The following is a 24,169-nucleotide window of genomic DNA, read 5'->3' as shown; positions in this document are numbered from 1 at the left end:
TTCTGCCCCGTGCAGTCAGACATCATTGAATGTCTTAATAAGATCATGAGGTCTTAGCCAATAGCTGCAAGAAGCTGGAAACATCAAAGTCGGCTTGATCCTGGCTACCCTCTGGCTTTTTCAGTCTGTCTTGTTCAATGCCCATTGAGAAGTGGGCACAGACACCCATGATGTGGCACAGGCACATCCTGCTCCGGATGGGCCCTAACCGAAAAGGCTCATGTGCAGTGGGGAGCTTCTACGCCTTTCTTCATTCGAAGACTGCCAGCCTGGCTTCTTCTGGGGAGTTTGGGAGAAATCACTGGGTGGGACCCAAATGGCGAGCTGCCAGAAGTCTGAAGCATCTGGATGGGCGCACTCTTTGTTTCCTGAGGCAGGCGCGATCCATTTCCCAGGGTATCAGATTAAGGCGTCTCTTTTCGGGGAAAAAAAAAAAAAGATTTCATGGTTTAAATTCCCGTTCACTTTTGTGTCTGTGGCACTTCACTGTCTCCTTTCCAGCACGCAGCCTCAGGGGTCACCATGTCCCTTCCCCGCTGATATCAGCCTGCCAACTGTGGTGTCATGCTCAGCCAGCACAGAGCTGCCATTCAGCTGGCCGGGCTGGGCTCGGAAGCCAGAGAGCCAGAGACCCTACAAACCTTGACAGATCTTCCTCTAGCCGGGCCTGTGCTGACCAACGGGGTGGGAGGAGGGACAAACTAGAGCAAATGTCAAGGGTGAATCCAGGACATGAGCGGAGAAGCAACCGTTGCCTCCCGTGTGCAGGAAAAGGAGGGATGGGCCACAAAAACAAAGACCTGTCAGGGGCATGGTATAGGGTTGGAATTCCTTCCCCTGGTCCAGGTCCTTGGCTAGTATGGCGGATCAAATGGGGATGTCATATCATCCCTTTTACTTAGAACAAGAGTTCTTCATGGGCGTGTAATAGAATGCCAGCATTGGCGATATCATATTGAAAATAAAGTGATATTATATTGAAAATAAAGCTATGTCATACTGCAAAGCTATGGAAGTGCTGGGTTATAGAAGGTAGGATGCCTGCCTAGCATGCTATTGACCTGGATTGGTTCTCCAGAACCACATATGGTACCTGCCCCACCCCAAACCCCACCAGCAGTGATAATTGAGGACAGAGCCAATTCTTCAGAGCAGTAATTCCTGAACAGAGCTAGGCATGACCTCCAAAATAAAAAGTAGTTTAAAATAGGAATTAATGAGGCTGGAGTGATAGCACAGCGGGTAGGACGTTTGCCTTGCACGCGGCCGACCCGGGTTCAAATCCCAGCATCGCATATGGTCCCCTGAGCACCGCCAGGGGTGATTTCTGAGTGCATGAGCCAGGAGTGACCCCTGTGCATTGCTAGGTGTGACGCAAAAAAAATAAAATAGGAATTAAAGCACAGGAACAGGAATGATTCCTGAGCACAACTGGGTGTGGCCCCCCAAAATTAATAATTAAAATTAAACCTACAATGGATTCCATGCTTTTACTTTTTTTGATAATTTAGAACATAGAATCACTCTTTGTGTATACCATTCTTAAGAGACATTACTTCTCATATTGACTTTCAAAATGGTTACATATTATTAGTTGAAAATTTGTACTCCCTAATACATTGCTTTATACCACTTTACATGTAAACAAATTGAATGGTCCCTAAGATAAATTTTTTCTACATTTTTTCAAGTTTAAAATTGCCTAAAAATGCAAACACTGGCTAATTATTCAGCTACTTATAATTGTTATAATACTTCAGCTTCTCACCTTCTGGCACCCTAGAATGAATTCAGTAGGTAAATAAATATGACTAAGAGTGTGCCAAAGAAAGTAAGTTGTTTGAAATTCTCACCTATTACTTGAATGGCCTGAGCAGTGTTATAATCAAGCATTTCATTTATCAAAACCTGTATTGAATGCTGCTCTATGCCAGGTGCTGTGTGGGGATGTTCTCAAGTTTATATTTTAGACTTGGCAGATATTAATCACTAAACAACTACCATCTAATGTGCCTTGTGAGAGGCAGTACAAACAAAAGAAGGCAGGCCATTATAAAAACTTTGAATTGTATTTTGAGAGATGTAGGAGATCATTGGGTAAGGGTGGATTTAACCAAGTGACATGAAGCAACATGATCCAACTTCTCATTATGGAGAATCACTGACTGCTGAATGGAGAATCCAAGTGTTTGTTGAATTATCCCTCCACCCCTGCCCCTGGAAAGTTAAGTTCCTGAGTCAGTTCTGTACTACAAGACCTGCAGGGTTCTTGCACATTATTGGGCCATCTTGCCTTTTCCTACTTTTAATGCAAAGTCAGTTGCTAAAATTATTTGGGGGAGAAGTGTGTGTGGGGGGGGGTGGACTCTTGAGCAGTGCTAAAAGCAGACAGGGGCCACTCTTGGGAGTACTTGGCCAACCCAGCCTGATGTGTTCAATGCTCATGCTACACTAGGGTTCATGGTGACATCATGCTCTTTGGGTCCTATGGTGCCAGGGACACCAGGGCTGCCACTGTGGTGGGGAGTTGGGGGGGGATCATGCTGTGCCAGGAATAATCTTGGGGCCTTGCACATTTAAGGTATGTACTCCTGACTTATGAGTTAGCCTAAAGGGAAGCACATTGGAGTTCCTGGTTTTTGGTTTATGGTTTTTGGTTGGTAGTGGGGAACTGGAGCGATAGCACAGAGGGTAGGGCATTTGCCTTGCACGCAGCTGACCTGGGTTCAATTCTTCTGTCCCTCTTGGAGAGCCCGGCAAGCTACCGAGAGTATCCCACCCACATGGCAGAGCCTGGCCTGGCAAGCTCCCCGTGGCGTATTCTATATACCAAAAACAGTAACAACAAGTCTCACAATGGAGACATTACTGGTGCCCACTCGAGCAAATCGATGAACAACGAGAAGACAGTGCTATAGTGGAGAACACACCCAGCAGTGCCCGGGGCTTACTCCTAGCTCTGTGCTCAAGGATCATTCCTGGCAGCACTCAAGAAAGTATATGTGGTGCCAGACATCTACCCTAGGTCAGCTGTGTGCAAGGCAAGTCCCCTATCCCCTGTACTATCTCTATCCCTTGAAATTTTATACCCCAAATATTTCTTAAAAGCTTTTTTTTCTTTCTGTGAAAGTACTTTCAGCTATAGCCACTCTGAGTGGGAGTATATCCAAAGCCTGCTTTTAAATCATTACCTTATACTCAAATCACTTGGTTATCAAACTACTTCTGTGCTTTGGTAAGTGGAGTTTTAAGATAGCTTTAAAAAGTCAGGTGATACTTCGGAATTATGCAGGAGGACTTTGCAACTCTTATTACATGTTTTAACAAGATTGGTGCTGTGTTCTTTTGTTGTTGTTTTTTACCAGCATAGTGATTCATAGATTTGTGGTGGCCACCTTGTAGAACTATTTGATGTTGTCATCAGTTTTAGATTTTTTTTCCTAGTGCTTGGTTTCTACTACCACTGATTTCTCCTGCCAACCAACTTCTACTTACCAATAGCAAGTCCTCTACGGAATTTGCAGTGCCTGATCTCAGGTGGTTTTATTGCCCTCATGTACATCCCATGGCACATCCTCTTCCCTTAGGTTTCCTTCTGAGAACAGATGCTTTAAATTGTTTTTTGAGTCTATTTCAAATCTCTCCCCTACCGCTAATCCCATTGTTTGCTTATATTTTGCATTTAACAAGAAGTACTTCTTGTACTTTAACTAACTACATTGGGGTTTAAATGGCTAATTCCAGAAATCATATCCAACCCTCAAAGAACAACCATTCGGAGTTTTCCAAAAATGGACCACCAATTTGGAAGGCAGATCCAAAACAAGGAGAACCCAAATGGACCCCAGTCTTTGAAAGAGTTTTCATCTCACTTAGAAACCTCAGTGCCTGGATCTGAGTTTTGAAATCACCTCCTGACTTGTCTTCTTCCTTTTTTTTTTGCTTTGCCTTCACCATATATTTTTCTCAAAGAAGTCATAGTGACTGGTTTTTAAGTGGGACTTGGTAACCAGGATCAGCCACATGCAAAGCAAGCTCCTTAACCACTGTACCCTCTCACTGGCCATTCTTTCTCTACTTTATCTTCGGTGTCTTTCTACTAGGATGAGTATTTATCAGGGTCAAAACTTCTTGATTTCGGGACTGGAGCAATAGCACAGCGGGTAGGGCGTTTGCCTTGCACTCGGCTGACCCGCATTCGATTCCCAGCATCCCATGTGTTCCCCTGAGCACTGCCAGGAGTAATTCCTGAGTGCAGAGCCAGGAGTAACCCCTGTGCATTACCAGGTGTGACCCAAAAAGCAAAACAAACAAACAAAAAAACCTTCTTGGTTTCCTCTATACCTATTATTGTTGATCAGCATAGAAATGTTGTTGAATTTGTTAACTTTTAAAATTTTATTTAGTCACAGTGAAATTGGAAAATTATTCATGATTGAGTTTCAATTTCAACACCAACCCCTTCACCAGTGTCCACTGCCTTCCACAATCTCCACCTACCTCCCCCTGCCCCCTGCTGCAGCACCCATTTGCCTTCACCCACCAATCAGCCACTTTTTAAAAAAAAATTATTTTCATTTTTATAAAGTTGTTCACAACAATTTATTACATTCAATATTCCAACACCAATCCCACCACCATTACACCTTCCCACCACCATTTCAAATTTTCCCAACCACCACTCAACCCTCCCCGCAAAGCAGGCCCTTAATAACTTACTTAGTATCACTTGTTATGAACAGGACTGGAATGATAGCACAGCAGGTAGAGTGTGCCTTGCACGTGGCTGACCCAGGTTCGATTCCTCTGTCCCTCTCAGAGAGCCCGGCAAGCTACTGAGAGTTTCCCACCCGCATGGCAGAGCCTGGCAAGCTCCCCGTGGCATATTCGATATGCCAAAAACAGTAACAAGAATCACAATGGAGACGTTACTGGTGCCCACCCAAACAAATCGATGAACAATGGGATGACAGTGATAGTGTTATGAATAATTCACTAAAAATGATCAAAAAAGGTTTCCTTAGAAGAAAGTGTGTGAAGGTTGTTTTATCTCACCCTAGAGCCCTTAAGCTCTTGTATAAGAGATTACTAACATGTTGACACAGGTTAAGCCCTGTGTGCTAATAATTTTAATTGAGATTTGTTGCTTTCTATTTTACATCCCATCCAGTGTTGTGCTACTCCTGGTACATCAGTGGGGTAAAGTATATGAGATGTCGCTCTAAATTTTATTTTAAATTCCAAAATTTTAAACAAGTCGATATAGCTGGAATTAAATTTTTAACTGGGTGGTGACTTTGGGGTCTGGAGGCATCTCTGCAGCTTGTTGATCGCTTCCTAGATTTATTTGTGAGTCTCTGAATCATGGCCGATTAATAAGCATAAACAGCAGTTTATGGGTGCAGAGGCAGTTTGTGGGCACAGACAGCTTCTTTGCCAGGCACTTTTTGTTATATGTATATATATATATACATTTTGTTATATGTATATATGTATATATATATATATATATATTTGCAGTTGCTGACAGGGTTTCATACATAACCCTTTAACATCTTACCGCATCACCTCTTCCTCCTGGTTAAAGATTTCCCTGCACCATAACCTCTCCCTGTCGTGTCCCCTAGTAGCACGTTTCTTACTAAAGACCGGTTCTCATGTTCTTTGCTCCCGTTGGTTTGGGGCATTTGTTATTCCACCATTTTGTTCCATTATACCCACTAACGTGAGAGATCATTCTATGTCATTCTCTCTCCCTCTAACAAACTTCACTCAGCATGATACTCTCTAGGTCCCTCCATGTTTCAGCAAATTGCATGATTTTATTTTTATGTTTATTGATTTTTTTTTAAGGAATGCAGGTGAAATCAGTGCTCTGCTTTGCCTACCATCCTTGGCAGCTTCCCATGACAGTCTTATCCACCACGGCCTTGAGATCCATGGGGCATAGGTTGACTTCCTGGCTCCTTGGAAGAAAAGGCAACTGGTTTACAGATGTGGTCAAGGCCTACAGACTTCTGTTCCTCTGTCCCTTGCAGGACTCAAAAGTTGGAAAGGGTCACACCAGATGGGAGATGTGTGTTGGATGGCCTCTCAGTATCTGTATTGCAAACCACAGTGCCCCAAATTAGAGAGAGAGAAAGAGAGAGAGACAAACAGACAGACAGACAGACAGACAGACAGACAGACAGAGGCAAAGAAGAAAACTGCCTGCCATAGAGGCAGGCTGGAGGTGTGTGGCAGGAGGGGTATGGGGGATATTGATGGTGGGAAATGTACAGTGGTGGAGGGATGGGTGTTGGAACATTATATGACTAAAACTCAATCATGAAATCTTTGTAACTGTATGTCATGGTGACTCAATTAAAAAAAAAATCATCCTTCAAATCAGGTCTGAATGGGGACAGACCATTGGGGTTTGCTTGCTCTCCTTCATACCCACGGTATTTTTCTTTCTTTGCAGGTTATCTTCAAAGCTTTGTCCCCTCCCTATGGAGAGAACCCTTATAGCGCCAAAGCGCAGGAGCAGCTGATGGTCACCAACCTCCGTGTGCAGCTGCTGAAACGACAGTCCTGTCCCTGTCAGGAAAACGACCTGAGTGCAAAGCCCCAGCATTTTATGCACTATGCAATCTATGATTTCATCGTCATGGGCAGCTGCTTCTGTAATGGCCACGCCGACCAGTGCATCCCTATTGATGGCTTCCGACCTGTCAAAGGCCCCCGAGTGTCCCGTGTGGTACGTAAGTCCAGTTCATCCTCAGGCCTGAGTCAGTAGATTTAATCATCCCTGAGGCTGCCTGTTTCTTTCTCTGTGGATTCACATCTTTGACTCTATGTCCATCCTACAAAGTGCATTTCATGTTCTTAATTTTAAGTGTTAGAGTGAGAAATCAATATGCCTGGTAAGCAGATTCTTTAGGAAAACATCCATGCCAAGGTTTTAGTAGCATCACCTTCAGATACAGATTGAAGAGGTCCAGTAGAAGAAAGTTCTCTTTATCTGATAGAATCCTGCCTTCATAGTCCGCGGGGCTCCTGGGTGAGTCCATTTTAAAGTAGGAAAAGTAAAGGCTGAAGAGAGGATTCAGGAAGTAAGCCTGCTTGCCTACTAGCCTATGTGATAACCCTGGTTTCTGGTTCGAATCCGTGGTCCCATGTGTAGTCCCTGAGTTCCTCCAGGAGTGATCTCTGAGTACCAGGAGTAGACCCTGAGCACCACAAGGTGTGGCACTAAAACAAAGAAAATCACTGTATCACTATATCACTGTCATCCCGTTGCTCATCAACTTGCTCAAGCAGGCACCAGAAACATCTCCATTGTGAGACTTGTTGAGGAAAAAAAAGGAGAAATCAGTTTGGTGGCTGGTATCTTCTGCAGTCTAGCCAATAGAATGAATTCTATCTGTGAAGAATATCCTAAGCTGTCCCTCCAAAGCAAAACTCAACTCTTCTTCCTCAATATTCACTCATGGCCTTGGGCTTTCTCCTGACCCTTGACTGATCCCTTCTTCCAGGAAATCAGGAACTCCCTGAGGACAGGGGGGTGTGTTTTTTGTAGCCTTGGGTCTGAGTGCATTTGCCTGGGTAGGTGTTCGGCTAATGTTTGAGTGAATGAAGGCAACAGAGGAATAGAGAGATGATGCAGAGTTAGCTTCATTGTTCTCCCTTCTTCCTAAGAGGCCACAAAGTGGCTTAGACAGAGACACCATGTTGAGAGGCATCCAGAGGTCAGACATTCTATGGCCTTTTAGATGTTATTTTTAAAAGTTTTGTTTTGCTTTGGTCAGAAGAATCAGAGAAAAGTACAAAATGAAGGTATTGGTATGCTATGCTCACTCCTGGCCTTCTTTTTACCTGACCCTTGAGGGCAGACTTCTGGATGTTTCTCCTTTCTCCCAGTTCTGATAGGAGAGGGTCCCAGACCCAGAACCAGGTTTATGGTTTATGTCAGCTGGGCAAAGTCCCTGGGGTTCAGGGCAGCCCTTTCCCCCAACCCCCAAATGACCTAGACATGGGACATAGAGGAACAAAAATAGAAACAGATGTGATTGTGGGTCTCCCAGGTTGAACGTTCATTCAACAGACACCTTTTGGTTTCTAGACATTTGAACCAATTTTGCTCCAAATAATTAATTTACATGAATGCAATTAATTGTGATGTCTAAGTTATTTGGGTTAAAGTATTAGTCAAATTGAAATGGGCTCACATGCCCTAGACAGATGCCATTAGACTAGACTCATGGGGGTTCATGCGAGGGAGTGCTAATACAGCTCTGCCATTACTTTGAAGTGAGTTTGTGAAAGGCCAGCAGCCCGCAGTGGGCTGGATGCTGTGTTCTCCTCCAATTTGCATGTGGAAACCCTGATCCCAGTGTGAGGGCGTGTGAAGGTGAAGCCTTGGGGAGGTAACTAGGCTGCACGAGCAAAGGCTTTTCTGGAGCAGGAGACTAGATGGGGCTGGAGAGTCGATAGCGGGGTCTGTCTTGCATGTAATAGATTCCAGTTTGACCCCCAGCATCATGGTTGCCGGGGGCCTCCCAAGCACTACCAGGGATGGATACACAGGTCCATCAGCACTGCCGGGATGGTCCAGGTGACCTCAGGGCCTAAGCAATTGACCTGTTTGACAGGGAAATGCCAAGAGGGGCCCCTGGGAGCACCACCTGGGACCCCCAACAACTCCAACAACAAAAAGAGGCCAAAGTGCTCTCTAACTCTGTCTGCCACATAAAATAAATGTGTTGGCAGTCAGTTTCGTGGCCTTCACTAGACCCCCACCAGGCTGGCACCCTGGCTTTAGCCTGGCAGCCACAGAACTATGACAAATAAATAAGAGTCATCCGGCCCAGCGTGCTTTGTCACAAGCCGCAACAGAACAAGATGCTGGCCTCTTTGCCCTACGACCGTCTTCTCAGATCATTTCAGCAGAGTTCTGAGCAGAACAGACGGAAGCCTAGAGATGCCCTTCCCATGGCAGCGTGGGTCACATGTGTGGAGGGAATGACTTGAGAGACCGATGGCCTGCTTCTCATCAACCAAAATAAGTGATCTAGAATTCTCAAGAGCCTGGTAAAGCATTCCTGACTGCATTTAAAAGCAATAGTTTATTTTTTAAGAATTAAGTCCTCTGAATATAAACTTCCTGACCGACCCTGATTGGCGAGGTCAGAGAGATAGTATAGAGTAAGGCTCTGGCCTTACAAGAGGTCGACTCTAGTTTTACGCCCCCGCCCCCCAGCCAAACACCTAAACATTGCTGGTCCCAAATCCACCAATGCCCCCCCCCCCGCCAATTTTTTTTTTGAAAAATGCTTATAGGAAGGGAAAAGCCTGATGGACTGAATTATTAGCATCTGAGCTCAACTCTCCCACAAGCTCAGGACAGAGGTCTCCTGGAATTCTATTGGATTAACTAAAGTTATCAAAAAATAATTACATTGTAGCACTGTCGTCCCACTGTTCATCAATTTGCTCGAGTGGGCACCAGTAACGTCTCCATTGTGATATTTGTTACTGTTTTTGGTATATCAAATAGCCACAGGTAGCTTGCCAGGCTCTACCGTGCGGGCAGGATACTCTCAGTAGCTTGCTGGGCTCTCCAAGAGGGATGGAGGAATTGAACCAGGGTCGGCCGCATGCAAGGCAAATGCCCTACCCGCTGAGCTACCACTCCAGCCCAAGAAATAAGTAGCCAGACTTTATCAGAGACTTGTTCAAAAGTCTTAAAATATGGCTATTTCATATCAATCTTCTGCCAGCAAGAAAATTGTCCCCTCTGAGCGGGTGCCTGTGTGCTGTATCCACTGCCCCTCTTCTGTCCAGCCACCACCCACTACTACCCTCTGGCCACACACCATGGCCTGCTGCATTCTGTCCACTTCCGGCCTGGGGTCCCATCACCTTTCACCAGGCCTTCCTACCACATCCCAGTGGAGGTGGGACCTTGAGAACCCATCTGAGGCAACACTGCAAAGGGTTTGTTTTTTTTTTTTAAAGTTCAGTCATGAACTTGAATGATTTTAGGCTCAGGGCTTCCTCGAGAAATCATACAGGCATCTTCAGGGTTGCTCCATGCTTATCAGAAGCATGACTGTTAGCATGTTCTGATTGTCATGACTCCAGCCCTGTGACTTGCAGCTTTGATTTCTCAGGGGCTCTGGTGGGCATTTCAGAATGCCAGAGCTTCAGAATCCAGTGTTCTTCCCCACCCCTGTGCCCACAGTCCCGCAGGCATGGACCCCCTTATCTGAGCAGTAGAAGGAAACAGCAAGTGTGAGGTGTAGAGGGTGGGAGTGAGTTTGTTTGGTTCATGGTGACAGTATCAAGGCTGCCAGGGTTGTGTGCCACCTCATCAAAGAGGGTGTTTATGGTCCAGCGAGATAGCTCAGGGAACTGGACCTCACATTTTCCATGCTGGAGCCCCGGGTCATTCCCTAGCCGTGTCTCTCAAGCACCACCAGGTGTGCTGCCACTGCACATCACTATCACCATGTTCAGAAAAAAGAGTGAGAGACTGCATTTCTAAAAGAAGACTTTGCTGGGGCTGGAGCAATAGCACAGCAGGTAGGGTGTTTGCCTTGCACGCGACCAACCCGGGTTCGATTCCCAGCATCCCATATGGTCCCCCGAGCACTGCCAGGAGTAATTCCTGCGTGCGTGAGCCAGGAATAACCCCTGTGCATCGCCGGGTGTGACCTCCCCCCAAAAAGAAGGTTTTGCTTGGCTAGTCCAGTACCAAGAACCTGTGCTTATGTGGAGAGTGTGTGAGAGTCCCTGGCGCTCTGCAGAGATGCTGCCCAAGCCAGAAGGGCAAAGAAGTGACCCTTGCAGAGCCCAGTCTGGCCTACAGATCCTAGCCCTTCCCCCACTGGACAGCGAACTGCCTCTGTCTTCCTGACCAACCCTGATTGGTGAGGTCAGAGAGATAGTACAGGAGGAATGGCCCTGCCTTGCAAGAGATTGAGCCTGGTTTCACCCCCAAGCCCCTGAACACTGCTGGTTCCCAACCTGTCCTTCCCCCCAAAATTTTGAAAAATAGATGGAGAAAAAGTTAGATATGACCAACTGCTTTTTTTTTTTTTTTTTGCTTTTTGGGTCACTCCGGTGATGCACAGGGTTTAGTCCTGGCTTTGCACTCAGGAATTACTCCTAGCGGTGTTCCAGGGACCATATGGGATGCTGGGGATCAAACCCAGGTCAGCCGTGTGCAAGGCAAATGCCCTACTTGCTCTACTATCTCTACCCCCATCCCAGCTGCATCTTTAGTGTCTGGGTCCAACCTGCAGCCAAGCTCAGGATCAGGCTCTTCCCAATTTAAAGGAGACTGGCACGTTTGTACCGCAGGAATAAAGACTGAACAGGAGGAGTGGCTGACCATTGGCATGACAAAGGCTTTCTCTGTGGCTTTCCATCTCCATGACAATGGCCTCTCTCGGACAAAGGTCTCTTTGGTCTAGTTTCCTGCTTTGCTCATGCCATGCTACTGGTCTCTAGGTGATCTCCCTGATGGGAGTGGACAATATTCTTGTCTTCACGTTCAGCTGTTGGGACAGCCATAGGGTGGATGAGGGAAGAGTGATGGCAGAGAACAGACCATTTCTTTCTACCCCAGCATTTGAATGTTTCTCAAAACTAAAAATACCTGGTGAAATATGGCAAAGGTATCCGGGACTGGTGTTCAAAACTTTGGGACTACCCAAAGTTTTGAACTGGTGACTCCAGCCCAAGTTCTTTCTCCTCTTTTTCTCTCCAGCTTTTGTTAAGCATTTCCATGGACTGCACAATCACAGCCCCCATGGCCTGTCAATCATGGCCCTGCAGAAGCTTTCAGGGAAGCCCCTTGTGGTTGGGTCCTATTTGAGAAGGAGATTGGAGCAGGGGCTTTGTGAAATGTCTCTGTGAGACGGCCTTGAAGGCCAGCCTTGTGTTTGCTCTGTTGTGAACCAACAACCTTACTCACATACCATAGCACTGAAATTGTGCCTTCTGAAGGTCAGTTGTGGTGCAGTTTGGGGGTTCCTCTCATCTCCCTTGTCCTTGTTGCTCTTTTCCTTAGCAACTCATTAGCTTGACTGTCCATCCTGTCTGTTGCTTCTTTGACTGCCCGCCCCATCCTCTTAGGGTTTACTTCTTTGAAGAATCACACTGTCACACTGTCATCCCGTTGCTCATCAATTTGTTCAAGCGGGCACCAGTAACGTCTCTCATTGAGAGACTTATTGTTACTGTTTTTGGCATATCCAATACGCACGGGTAGCTTGCCAGGCTCTGCCTCTCGGGCTCAATACTCTCGGTAGCTTGCCGGGCTCTCCAAGAGGGGCGGAGAAATCGAACTTGGGTCGGCCGCATGAAAGGTGAAAGCCCAACCACTGTGATATCGCTCCAGCCCCTTTGAAGAATGAAAAACCTAATTAGCTGCTCATCCTACCCACCTCACCTTTCTCAGCAGACACCTGCCGAGAGTTGTAGGCAACTTTATTTTGTTTCAGCATCACCAACAACACTAATTTATTTGTCTTTCCGCAGGATGTTGGTATCTCTCTCTAACAGAACCTGTTTTTTTTGTTCAGCTTGGTTGTGTCCCTTTCCTCATGAGCTGGACAATGCAGGGTGCAGGTGAGAGCCAGGAAAGAGAAAATACTGGGATTTCATGCAAAACAACATTTTTTAATGTGAACTATTCTGTCCCTGAGGGGCACAAGAACGTCAAGGGGGCAGCTGGAAGACACTTTCTGCTGGTTCATTTTAAAAAAGGCAGATTTCTGGGGTGAGGGGTTGGGGTTCAATTATTCTATTTTGTTTCTGAAAATGGAGCTATAGGCCAAATAAATTGGATCTCTGGTGTGAACCTTTGTGTGCTGCTGAACTAGTCTTAGGCCTGGCCCACTATCTTGCTCACATACCCTTGGTGCTGTAAAATAACTGTAGACAGGAAAAAAGAAAGAGGAAGGAAGGAAGGGAGGGAGGGAGGGAGGGAGGGAGGGAGGGAGGGAGGGAGGAAGGAAGGAAGGAAGGAAGGAAGGAAGGAAGGAAGGAAGGAAGGAAGGAAGGAAGGAAGGAGTTTAATTGAGTTTAGTTGGCTTCTATGCTACTTTCCCATGTAATTTGGTGTGTTCCTACTGGAATGTCAGTATTAATGAGTTTGGAGGTGTCACATGTATGTGTCTTTTAAAGTATTCCCACCTTTCCTTGTCTCTGCTCCTCCTCAAATCTGTTACCTATATTCTTCACCACTTGAACTTCTCCTTATCTGCTCATTTTACCAGAAGCTGAACCACAAGCTAATGAAGACCTCAGCAATAGAGTCAAGTAGGGCTGGATTCAGCTCACCCACAGCACTTACTAAGTGACTCAGTCTCACTAAACCTCTATTCCCTAATCCAGTAGGAGGATATCAACCTTAGAGAGTTACTGGAAGAGTTAGAAATTAAGAGAGACAATGCCCAGGGTAGAGTTGACACTACTTACACTGCTGTTATATTGTAGTATCTCTATCACTTCTTCTATTTCTCCCACATACACTTCTTTCCCAAAATAAATCATAAATTATGTGTTATTTACATGTCTACAAGTCTGGAGAGTTTGTGTCCTGAAAAACTGTACTTGTACTTTAGCCTGCTGGGACCCCAGAATTGATGTGAAAGGGAGATTGCAGGCTTTCTCCCTGCAGCTGGAGAGGACTGATTTAATTCTCTCTTTCTTTTTTGTTTTTTACCAGCTGGTGATTTTACAGCTGTTGGATGATGGATGGTAATAAGAAGGAACATGGAAAGTTTCATTGTTTTACTAAAATACCATCCATTGTATAACACAGGAGCCTTAGAATACCATGGAGAATTATTGAAATGCCTTTAGTCACACACTTGGGAAGGTGGATTTTTCTTTTATAATTAGATACTTGTTATAAAAGAGTGTCAATATTTTGACTCTGTTTTTAATCTAAGAGCAAATATTAAGACATGTGGAACTCATGTGTCCAGGTTTGAAGAAAATGTTACTAAACTTACTAAGCTGGACAAGAATAAATTTTATGTTTTTTTATTGAATCACTGTGAGAGACACAGTTACAAAGTTGCTCAAGAAGAATCAATTTTAGAATCATTCATTAGTTGCATTTCAACTTTTCATTGCAAGGTTTCTTCCTATCTGAATCTGAATACATTTAGATACATATTTATGTTTGCACACCTCATATGTCAAATTTTATAAAAATAGAATATTTAAGAGCATAATTTTATCCTTAAACATTCTTTTTAAAAAATATTTAAACACCACGGGTTACAAAGTTATTCACAATACAGTTGTTTTAGGTATTCACTGTTCCAACACCAATCTCACCACCACTGCAACCTTCCCTTCATTATTGACTCTCCCTTTAGCCAAGGTTTGCTATTTTACATTTTATAAAGCCTGTTTCCATCACTTATTTCACTTGATCCTTCCTACAATTCTGGGAGGTATTTTTTAATCTTTCTCTTGTAGTTTGCATTGTGTTTTAACTTAAAGTCTGTCACTGTCACTGTCATCCCGTTGCTCATCTATTTGTTCGAGCGGGCCCCAGTAATGTCTCTCATTGTGAGACTTATTGTTACTGTTTTTGGCATACTGAATATGTCACGGGTAGCTTGCCAGGCTCTGCCGTGCAGAAGTGATACTCTCGGTAGCTTGCCAGGCTCTCCGAGAGGGGCAGAGGAATTGAACACAGGTCGGCTGTGTGAAAGGCAAACACCCTAACACTGTGCTATCGCTGTCTATTTGCTATTATTGAGAAAAGAAATTTCTGTAGTTACCATCCTCTACTTTTATCCTAACTCTTTTGCTATTGGCAGTCCTTTCATTTGTCACTCCTAATAGGAACAAAGTATCAAGCCAACCAAGTTGACACAGTTAGCATGAACCCATCCTCAATCCATTTCAAGGTCTTAACCTGTTGCAGTGTGCTTGTGTTGGAACGGTATAGCTTTGCCAGTGGGCCCTTGGCAATGAGTAACCACAGATGCCACAGAAGGTGTGCAGAATGTTGATTATTCTTCATTTATTACCCTGTGCTACCTAGTAGAAGGGCAAGCCAATAAAAAACTGTTTAGAGCTGGAAACAGTGTTTTGGTTGTAAAACTTCCCAGTGGATCTAGTCATATTTTCTCTCCAAAGATGCCTGAGAGTTGGATGATGAGGGGAACAGAAAGCGTTAGGATTAGCAGCACTCATAAAAGACTTTCCTGTAGGGTTCTTTTCAAGAGTTCTCCAGAACAGTTAAATGATGATTTATAGGTCTTTGGCTATTTCACAAAGATGCTAGAGGCTAAAAATACCTGAAAGCTAAAATGTCAGAACCAGCATCTCTCAAAGTAAAACATAAGCCAGTAAGAAAGTTTAGTTGGATCCTCAAAATATACTTACTCATTCAGCTTTTCACAAACATGCTTTGCAAAAGTGAAATGCATTTATAGTCCACTGCATAATCATCACAGATTTTATGCCAGATATTTCTTCAAAAAGTGGGTTGTGGGGGCTGGAGCAATAGCACAGCAGGTAGGGTGTTCGCTTTGCACACAACCGACCTGGGTTTGATTCCCAGCATCCCATATGGTCCCCTGAGCATTGCCAGGGGTAATTCCTGAGTACTGAGCCAGGAGTAACCCCTGTGCACTGCCGGGTGTGACCCAAAAATCAAAAAAAAATGTGGGTTGTGACCATTATGTGAAGCTTGTCATTAAAAATTGTGTCTGTACTTAGAAATAATTTCTTGCTAACCTATATTTAGTGCAAAATTAAAATTCATAGGCTGTCCAAGAATATACATTAAAACTGAGTAGTCAAAATTAACATGCATCGGGGCTGGAGTGATAGCACAGCGGGTAGGGCGTTTGCCTTGCACGTGTTCGACCCGGGTTTGAATCCCAGCATCCCATATGGTCCCCTGAGCACCGCCAGGGGTGATTCCTGAGTGCAGAACCAGGAGTAACCCCTGAGCATCGCCGGGTGTGACCCAAAAAGCAAAAAAAAATAAATAAATAACATGCATCACTTCTTCATAACAGCTTAGTGAACATTTTTTCTGGTCTGAGAAAAAACAAAGTTAACATATTGGTTCCAGGGAGTACAGAGAGAAAGGTGTCTGTCTTGCTTGCAACCAACCCCAATGCTCAGGGGACCATGTGTGTTCTGCACATGGTCCCCTGAGCATTGCCAGGTGTGGCCCAAACACACACAAACAAAAGAATAAAACTTAATTTTGACATTTCTCTTACAGTAAAATATTCCCCAGATAGTCAAGAATTTTGTTACTTTGTAAATTTTCTTTTGAGTGTTTTTAGCATAGAATTTTTTACTTCATCTAATGTACAGTTGCGATTCTGGGGTAAAACCCCTGATTCTGAAAGGCCTGTCTCTCATTCCAATGCTGGTATAAGGGACAGCAGAGTTGGGCTGAGCTAGGGGGAGAGGCTAGATGGATAGAGAAAAAAATATCTGGGGTTAGAGATAAAATACCATCATATCTTCTGGTTTACAACCTTAAGTCTCAGATCTCATTGGTATTTCATTTGTGTTGTGCCAACTATTTAAAAGCCAAAAATGTACTTCACTTTGTCCTAAAACAATTTGTTTTGAAGATAAAACCTGTAATTTAAGTCCTTGTTCCCTCTTACAGGGAGAATTTTCAATAATCAGATACATGAGGTTAAAATGCAGACATCTGCATGCATACAGACATTACAGAAATTCACAGTTGTTTCAAATTGTGTGGAAAATAGGTCTGTTCATCTTGGCATTTGAAATCTTATTACAATAATTAGTAGAACTAGAGTATTTTATCTTAGCAATGTGACTATCTTTTCTCTTCCCTTTCCTTTGAAGGTGGTGTTATGATTAGGTAACTGGGGCATTTGGTAGTATTCACTTGAGGTCAAACATTTGGTTGTGGAATTCCAAAAGGTAGTATCTCTGAGCCTGCCCCCAACCTGGAAGGCACAACCACTCTATCAGTAAGCACCTTTGTGCCCTAATAACATCAATATGTAAATCGAATAAAACAGTTTGTGTTGGAATTTGGAAGGCCCATATTATTTGTTCATTCACAATATGAATTGTTCTAGTCACATAAATTTCTGATATGTTTTTAGTTCTCTCCTGCTCTATAGGTACAAAAAAAGGATAACTGTTCCACAACATAAATGTATTTTTTTCCATAATAGAAAACTCATATATTAGAAATGCGAAAGTGAGTCTACTCATTTCACAATTATTTTCTATATTATACAAACAACTTGTAAGAGTAAACTCTGGTCAGGAGTAAACGCTGATCCTTTGCGTTTTATTTTCTACATCTCTAAAGGGGACCATTACCAGGCGTATCATTTATTTAGCTGGTTCTGACAGCAGTTAGAATTCCTGAAGGGCTATGACTTCATTGTTTCCCAGATAAGGCCCTGGTAGACTTAAAATGAAAGCACGCATGGGCTCATGCCATTTCCATATGCTGAAAAGAGGCTAAAGGTCGTCCTCGTAGTATATTTATCTTTTAATTCTCATTCATGATTTAATTCCATTCTCATATGTAATAAAAAGAGAACTTTTGTTGCAAGTATACAGGAGTGGGAGCAGTGAAGATACTTGTGCTCCAAACTTTGCCTCTTAGCATCATTCACATGCAAAGTGGGGAATTAGAACTGATTTTGTCAAGCAATTAAGTTATTAGTGGTCTTGGCACAAAATCCCAATCATGCCTCTGAATTCCCAGCATCCCCTGTGCTTTCCTTTACAAAATCTTTTACTTCAGTGTATAGTAATTACTTACTTCCAGCTCTAATGTTCCCTTCTGCTAAATTATCTGAATTCTGCTGCTTTAATGGCAAGTACGGGAATAGTCACATACTTAATATATTGTTTCAAAAACACCAGATCAGTATGTAAAAGAATTAATCAATGGCATTTTTAAAATAAGAGATTTATTTCAGATAATAATGTTACTGATATTAACAGTAATAACTGTTCTTGATTATGTCTCACATAGATAACCTTTTCTGTAATTCCCAAATAAATGCATGACAATAGTATTATTGTTTTATTTCATAAATAATAAACAATAAATAATAAACAATAAATAATAAACAATGCCCAAAATTATAAATGGCAGGGTTAGGAATTCCATGCATCTGATTTCAAAATGCATTCTCTTTATGTCACATTTTTCCATATAATGCTAAGAAAAGCACCTCAGAAATCTTCTGGTTTCGTGAAGGTTCTTACTGTTTTCACTGTAATGGTTATTGTCATCTTTTGTAGAAAAAGGATAAAATAAAACATGGAGGAACAGGCCACATCAGGTCAAGATCCCCCTTAAAACAACCAAAATGAACTACATATTTCATCCAGTTCCCATTGGTTCATCACTATAGGACATCTGACCAACCCAGAACATGCCTGTGAAGGGAGAAGACACACACAACAGTGTTCAGGAGTTACAGTGCATGCGTGGTACTCAGCGGACATGCAGCAGCAGAGATTAATCCCCAGCCTCCGGCATATGAGTGAAGCATGTACCAAGGCCATTAAGCTATCTCTCTGGCCCCCAAATGCATGAGTTTTCAATATGGGTGCCCAAAAGCTGTGATGAAATAAAGAAACAGACATCAGAGCTTTGGCTACTGCCTTGGCAAACATGGCTTATAGACTAAGCAGACAACTAGGATTTGGGGTCACATGGTTCACATGGTTCCCCCGCCCCCACCCAGCTAAAGAGGATTGGCCCACCCACCTGCTGGAAACTGGTGACAGCAACAAGACTCTGAATTCCAGTCATTTTAGCTGCGTTGGTCTCTACAGCCCACTGGGAACTCAGGCTATAAAAGAGGCCCAGCAGTTTATCTGGCAGAGGATTGCTGAGATCTTAGCAGGGCAAGTACATGGACTTGGGATCATACTAGTCTCGAAGGCACCAGCAGTCTGCTTCATGGAGGAGAGCAGCACCAGTACGTCAGCCCAAGTGGCAACTAGTTGGAACTAGACAAAATTTTCGGTGATGTTAGCATGGCTTTTGGAGCTCTATCCCCACACACCTCAGACCATCAGAACAGAGTCCCCAGAGACTCCACTATAAGATCCTGTCCTATAGCTTGTCCTAACCCTGGGAGAATTGGCAGAGCATGTGGGGCTGAAACCAAACCCCTCCTCCATTGCTGCAAATTCAGGCAAGGTGGTTTCCACAGTCATCTACCACCAGTGGCTTATAACTTAGCTTGGAAGAAGAATCTAGATCCATAACCCAATCTCTATCTGATCTTAGAGAACAAATCTTGTCACAGGAGAAGAGAGAGCAAAGGATTTTATTTGTAAGCTGGTCTTCCCCATTTAGGACAGTGGTTGGAGGCTACATGGCATTAGACAGAATTTCGAGTGATTTTAGTAGACATGGCATGACAGTGTCTGAGAGATCTATCCCTGTCCTCCCTCACGTGCAAGGTCCTGAAAAACAAACAGGACTCCAAATCAAAAGCCACAGTCCTGGGGCTGCAGCAATAGTATAGTGTGCAGCGCATTTGCCTTGCATGCGGCCCATCCATATTCGGTCCCCGGCATTCCACATGGTCTCCCAAGCACCACCAGGAGAGATTCCTGAGTGCAGAGCCAGGAGTAACCCCTGAGTATCGCTGAATATGCCCCCTCCCCCAAAAAGCCATCAAAACTAAAAGCCACAGTGTTTTCTATTGGAAAAGCAAATCAAACATTGCCCTCCCACTTCCCCCCTCCACACCCCCTGCAAAAAAAGTTAAATCTGGCAACTGAATGAGAAAGAAGATTTCTCAGAGATCAAATTAATGACACAGAAATGGGGCATCTAACAGACAGTGAATTTAAAATAACTATTATAAAGAAAATCATTGAGATGCAGAAATGAATACTGAAAGCAAAACATCAGTTAAATAAAGAAAATGCAGGGTTAAAGGGAAATCTTCACTGAAGAGATAGAAGCTATAAAAAAATTTCAAGCAGAGAATTCTGGGTATGAGAAGCAGTGAATGAAATTCAAATCTCCTATGAAAGCATAACAAAAAGGCTTAGTCTTGCAGAGGAAAGAATAGTGGAATTTAAAACAATATTCTCATAATGACTAGAAAGAAATAGGAATGATAAAGAACTCTACAGTTCGCCCTTTGAGAGTGATCAGACTTTCTAGAAGACATCACGATAATGGGTGTAGCAGAGAAGAAGAGAGAGATGAGAATGAAAACCTCAAAGATATGATAACTGAAAACTTCCTGAACCTAAGGAAAGAACTGACTATAGAAATCTAGGAAGTTGAAAGAACTTTGAAATTTTTAAATGTCAAATGTCATTATTATGAAATTACCAAAAATCCACATTAAGATGCTAAAAGGGGCTGGAGTGATAGCACAGTGGGTAGGGAGTTTGCCTTGCACACGGTCAACCTGGGTTTGATTCCCAGCATCCCATATGGTCCTCCAAGCACTGCCAGGAGTAATTCTTTGGTGCATGAGCCAGAAGTAACCCCTGTGCATCGGTGGGTGTGACCCATAGAGAAAAAAAAAAAAAGAGAGAGAGAAAAAAGAAATACTAAAAGCTGCTGAGGAAAAAAATATGGAATATACAAAGGTACCCAGATCAATCTCTCAACAAAAAAATAGGCTATGCAAGACAATCTTAAAAGATAAAATCTTCCAGCCAAGAATTCTCTACGCTATAAAGTTATCATTCAAGTGTAATGGAGAAAAAAAGGGTTTCCCCCATAAAGGCTAATGAAGTTTATCACCACCAGACCATACAAGAAATGTTAAAAGGAGTTCTGTTGCAGAAAGTGAGGGGGGAAAAAAAGAATATAAAATCTTTTTTTATTTAGGGTTTAAGGTTTTTATTATTTATTTATTTTTTGCTTTTTGGTCACACATGGCAATACACAGGGGTTACTCCTGGCTCTGCACTTAGGAATTACTCCTGGCAGTGCTCAGGGGACCATATGGGATGCTGGGAATGGAACCCGGGTCCACTGCGTGCAAGGCAAACGCCCTACCCACCGTGCTAATGGTCCAGCCCCAAGAACATAAAATCTTGAATAGAAGAACAAATACTGAAACAGATTCAGCACATAAACCATAAAATGAAGTAGAAAGACATCAAAGGGAAGTTAAAATAAGACAGAACTATTTATCTACAGATTATGAGTCAGGGGCAGAGAGATAATATAGGGGTAAGGCACTTGCCTTGCAGCAACTGGCCCAGGTTCAATCCCTAGCACCGCATTTGGTCCCCAGACCCCCACCATAAGCAATCCCTCATTAGAGAGCCAGAAGTAAACCCTGAGCACTTCCTGCAAAAAATAAAGATGAAAGTACCAGCACACAAAAGAGACTGGTTTAGATGCAGATAAAGTGCTTAAAACTAAATCGTCACTATGACAAAAACCTGAAACAGAGACATGTAAAAGAAAATTGAAAGAAAATAAAAGAATTATCAGAGGAAATCACTCAAAAAGAAAGAGTAGGTATAAGATCATGGAGGACAAAACACACCCAAATATAAAATAACCAGAAAAAAATGGTAGAATTGCAGTATTTAAGACCCATATTTCAATGATTACCCAAATTGTGAATGGTCTGAACTCATCAATGAAAAGAAATAGAATGACAGCATGGATTTTAAAAAAAAAAAAAAGAGAAAAAAAGTGACATTAAGACATAGTTTCATAGTTAAAGACTAAAGTAAGATGTTTATTGCTAGCAGGGTAAGCATGGTTCTGTGTTCCTCTACTTCTGGCTTCAGAGAAAAGGCAGAGAGAGCTTCTGTGCAAATCCCTGTCTGCATTTTAACTCTGCAAAAAATAAAAAAATAATTAAAAGATTAAAAAGTAAGATGTTTAAAGCGAGTAACAGAAACAAAAAGGCTGGAACTGCAATCCTGGATAAGGAAGTTGTGGTCTGTATACTCAGTGGAATGCTACTCAGCTATTTTTTTTTAATGAGTGATGATGCTAAGCAAAATAAGTCAGGAATTGAAAGATAATTGCTGGGTGGTTTCACTTTTACATTAAATATAAATAACAAAGCAAACAAATAACAACCCAAAAAAAAAATCCTGATAAAACCTGGGCTGGAGTGAGGGTACAGGGGTTAAGTTTCTAGCCTTGATAAACCCCGATCCTGGTTTGAGAATCAGCAACCCTGGCTCAAAACCGGGGCCTGCGTAGGGACCCTCGAACACTGACCCCTGAGCACAAAGCAGTAAGCCTCGTGCAGTGCCAGGTGTAGCTCAAACCTTTCTTTTCTCCAGAAAACTTGGAACCTCCAAGAACAAGAACTCTACTGCTCTGGAAAATGCAGGGAACGGGGAATGCAGGTGGAGAGAAAGGGTAGGGGGGCATTTTGATAATGTGGTGCTATTGAACCTTCTGAACTGGAGCGATAGCACAGCGGGTAGGGCATTTGCCTTGCATGCGGCCGACTCGGGTTTGATTCCTTTGTCCCTCTTGGAGAGCCCAGCAAGCTACCGAGAGTATCCCACCGGCACGGCAGAGCCTGGCAGCTACCCGTGGCGTATTCGATTTGTCAAAAGGCAGTAACAAGTCTCACAATGGAGATGTTACTGGTGCCCACTCAAGCAAATCGATGAACAATGGGATGACAGTGTGACTGTGCTACTGAAACTTCAGTGGCTCAGTGGTACTGGAACTTCAGTGATTCAGTGGTACTAGAATACAGAAATGTGAAGCTGTACTCCCAGAATCTTTGTAATTGTTTTGTTTAGGGTCACAACCATTGGTGCTTAGTGTTCTGAGATACTCCTGGCAGTGCCCAGTGCCCATGCTGTGTGTGAGTTTAGTGGACAGTAGAGTTTGGTGAGTGTCAAACTCAGGTCTCCCAAAAGACCATTGAACTCTTTCCATAGCCCCCAATATCTTGAAATAAACTTTTAAAGAAAACCCTTAGATCAGGGCTAGAGAGATAGTATAGGAGTTAAACTTTGCATGTGGCCAATGTCACCTGAATATTGTCAGGAGCACAAAGCTGGGAGTTGCCCCCAAGCATGCCCGGTGTGGCTCAAAAAAAAAAAAAAACCAAACAACAGTAGATAAAGACTCATGATATATCTATTATTATCTAGAGGAAGAGAAACCTTGGCAAGCATGGTTTGTAATGTCATCATACCAGTATCAGGATGGTGAGACTAATTATTTTATCTTACACCCAGTCACATTTCTTCAGAGAATACAGTCATTACCTCCAGAATTTCCTTGCAGTGGATGTCTGCATAATGAGACAAAACACACAGTGAAAACAAACAATCTTGATATTGCCATTGTTTTTCCTTTGTTCCTTTTTTAGGAGCATGACCTTGAACTCCCCAGGTCATGCTCAGGGACACTCAGGTTCACTCTTGACAACACTTAGCCAACTGGGCCAGACAGTTCACTGTTCACCACAGTGATACTGTGTTGTTGCTTGGGCTTGGTTGTGCGAGACCTCAAGTAGAACAGTCTTAAGGTCATAATTACTCCGCATTTATTATCTAAATTATAGAGGATAGGCTTTTGCTTTCCTGGATACATACTGCTTGATAACATCTTCACACCCTGGCCAACCCATTGCAAGCCCATCCTGATCTGAAGAACCTCAGGAACCATTCATTGCACTGTGCATGGAGTCACAGATCCCTGAGGCCATCAAGGTCTTTAGCAATAAAATGCAACATGACTCATAAGTTAGTGGCTTATGTTGGTCACCTTATAATTGTCATGGTTGCTTTATTATTGATGAGCCAAATGCTCTGTGATTGAATTCTTAAATTCTTTTATACTAACAAAAGTTCATTGCAAGGATGAGATACATTTTAAAATGCAAAGCACTAAGAATGAACTTTTTTTTTCTTTTTGGGTCACACCCAGTGATGCACAGGGGTAACTCCTGGCTCATGCACTCAGGAATTACTCCCAGCGGTGCTCAGAGGACCATATGGGGTGCTGGGAATCGAACCCGGGTCAGCCATGTGCAAGCAAACGCTCTACCTGCTGTGCTATCTCTCCAGCCCAAGAATGAACTTTTTACTATAATTTTTTCTACTATATCACATAAAAATGTTTCTTCCAAATTTAAATCATGCATATCCTGAAACACATTTTAAGAAAAACAATGGTTGTGTGTGTGGGAGGTGGGGC

At 43.1% G+C, this 24,169-nt stretch overlaps 1 protein-coding gene across 3 annotated transcripts in view; it reads left to right on the top strand.

The window, feature by feature from the left end:
- NTN4 (netrin 4) overlaps positions 1-24,169 on the top strand; it is a 130,383-nt gene that overhangs the window by 39,201 nt on the left and 67,013 nt on the right. For all 3 annotated transcript variants that reach the window (XM_055118526.1, XM_055118525.1, XM_004602752.2), the window contains exon 3: positions 6,464-6,739. In XM_055118526.1, coding sequence (XP_054974501.1) covers positions 6,464-6,739 — 276 coding nt within the window. The remainder of the gene's footprint in view (positions 1-6,463; positions 6,740-24,169) is intronic.

Source organism: Sorex araneus, chromosome 10 (assembly GCF_027595985.1).
Source record: "Sorex araneus isolate mSorAra2 chromosome 10, mSorAra2.pri, whole genome shotgun sequence".
Taxonomy (NCBI): domain Eukaryota; kingdom Metazoa; phylum Chordata; class Mammalia; order Eulipotyphla; family Soricidae; genus Sorex; species Sorex araneus.
The sequence above is the reverse complement of the archived record's forward strand: the minus strand, read 5'-3'. Positions and strand labels throughout refer to the sequence as shown.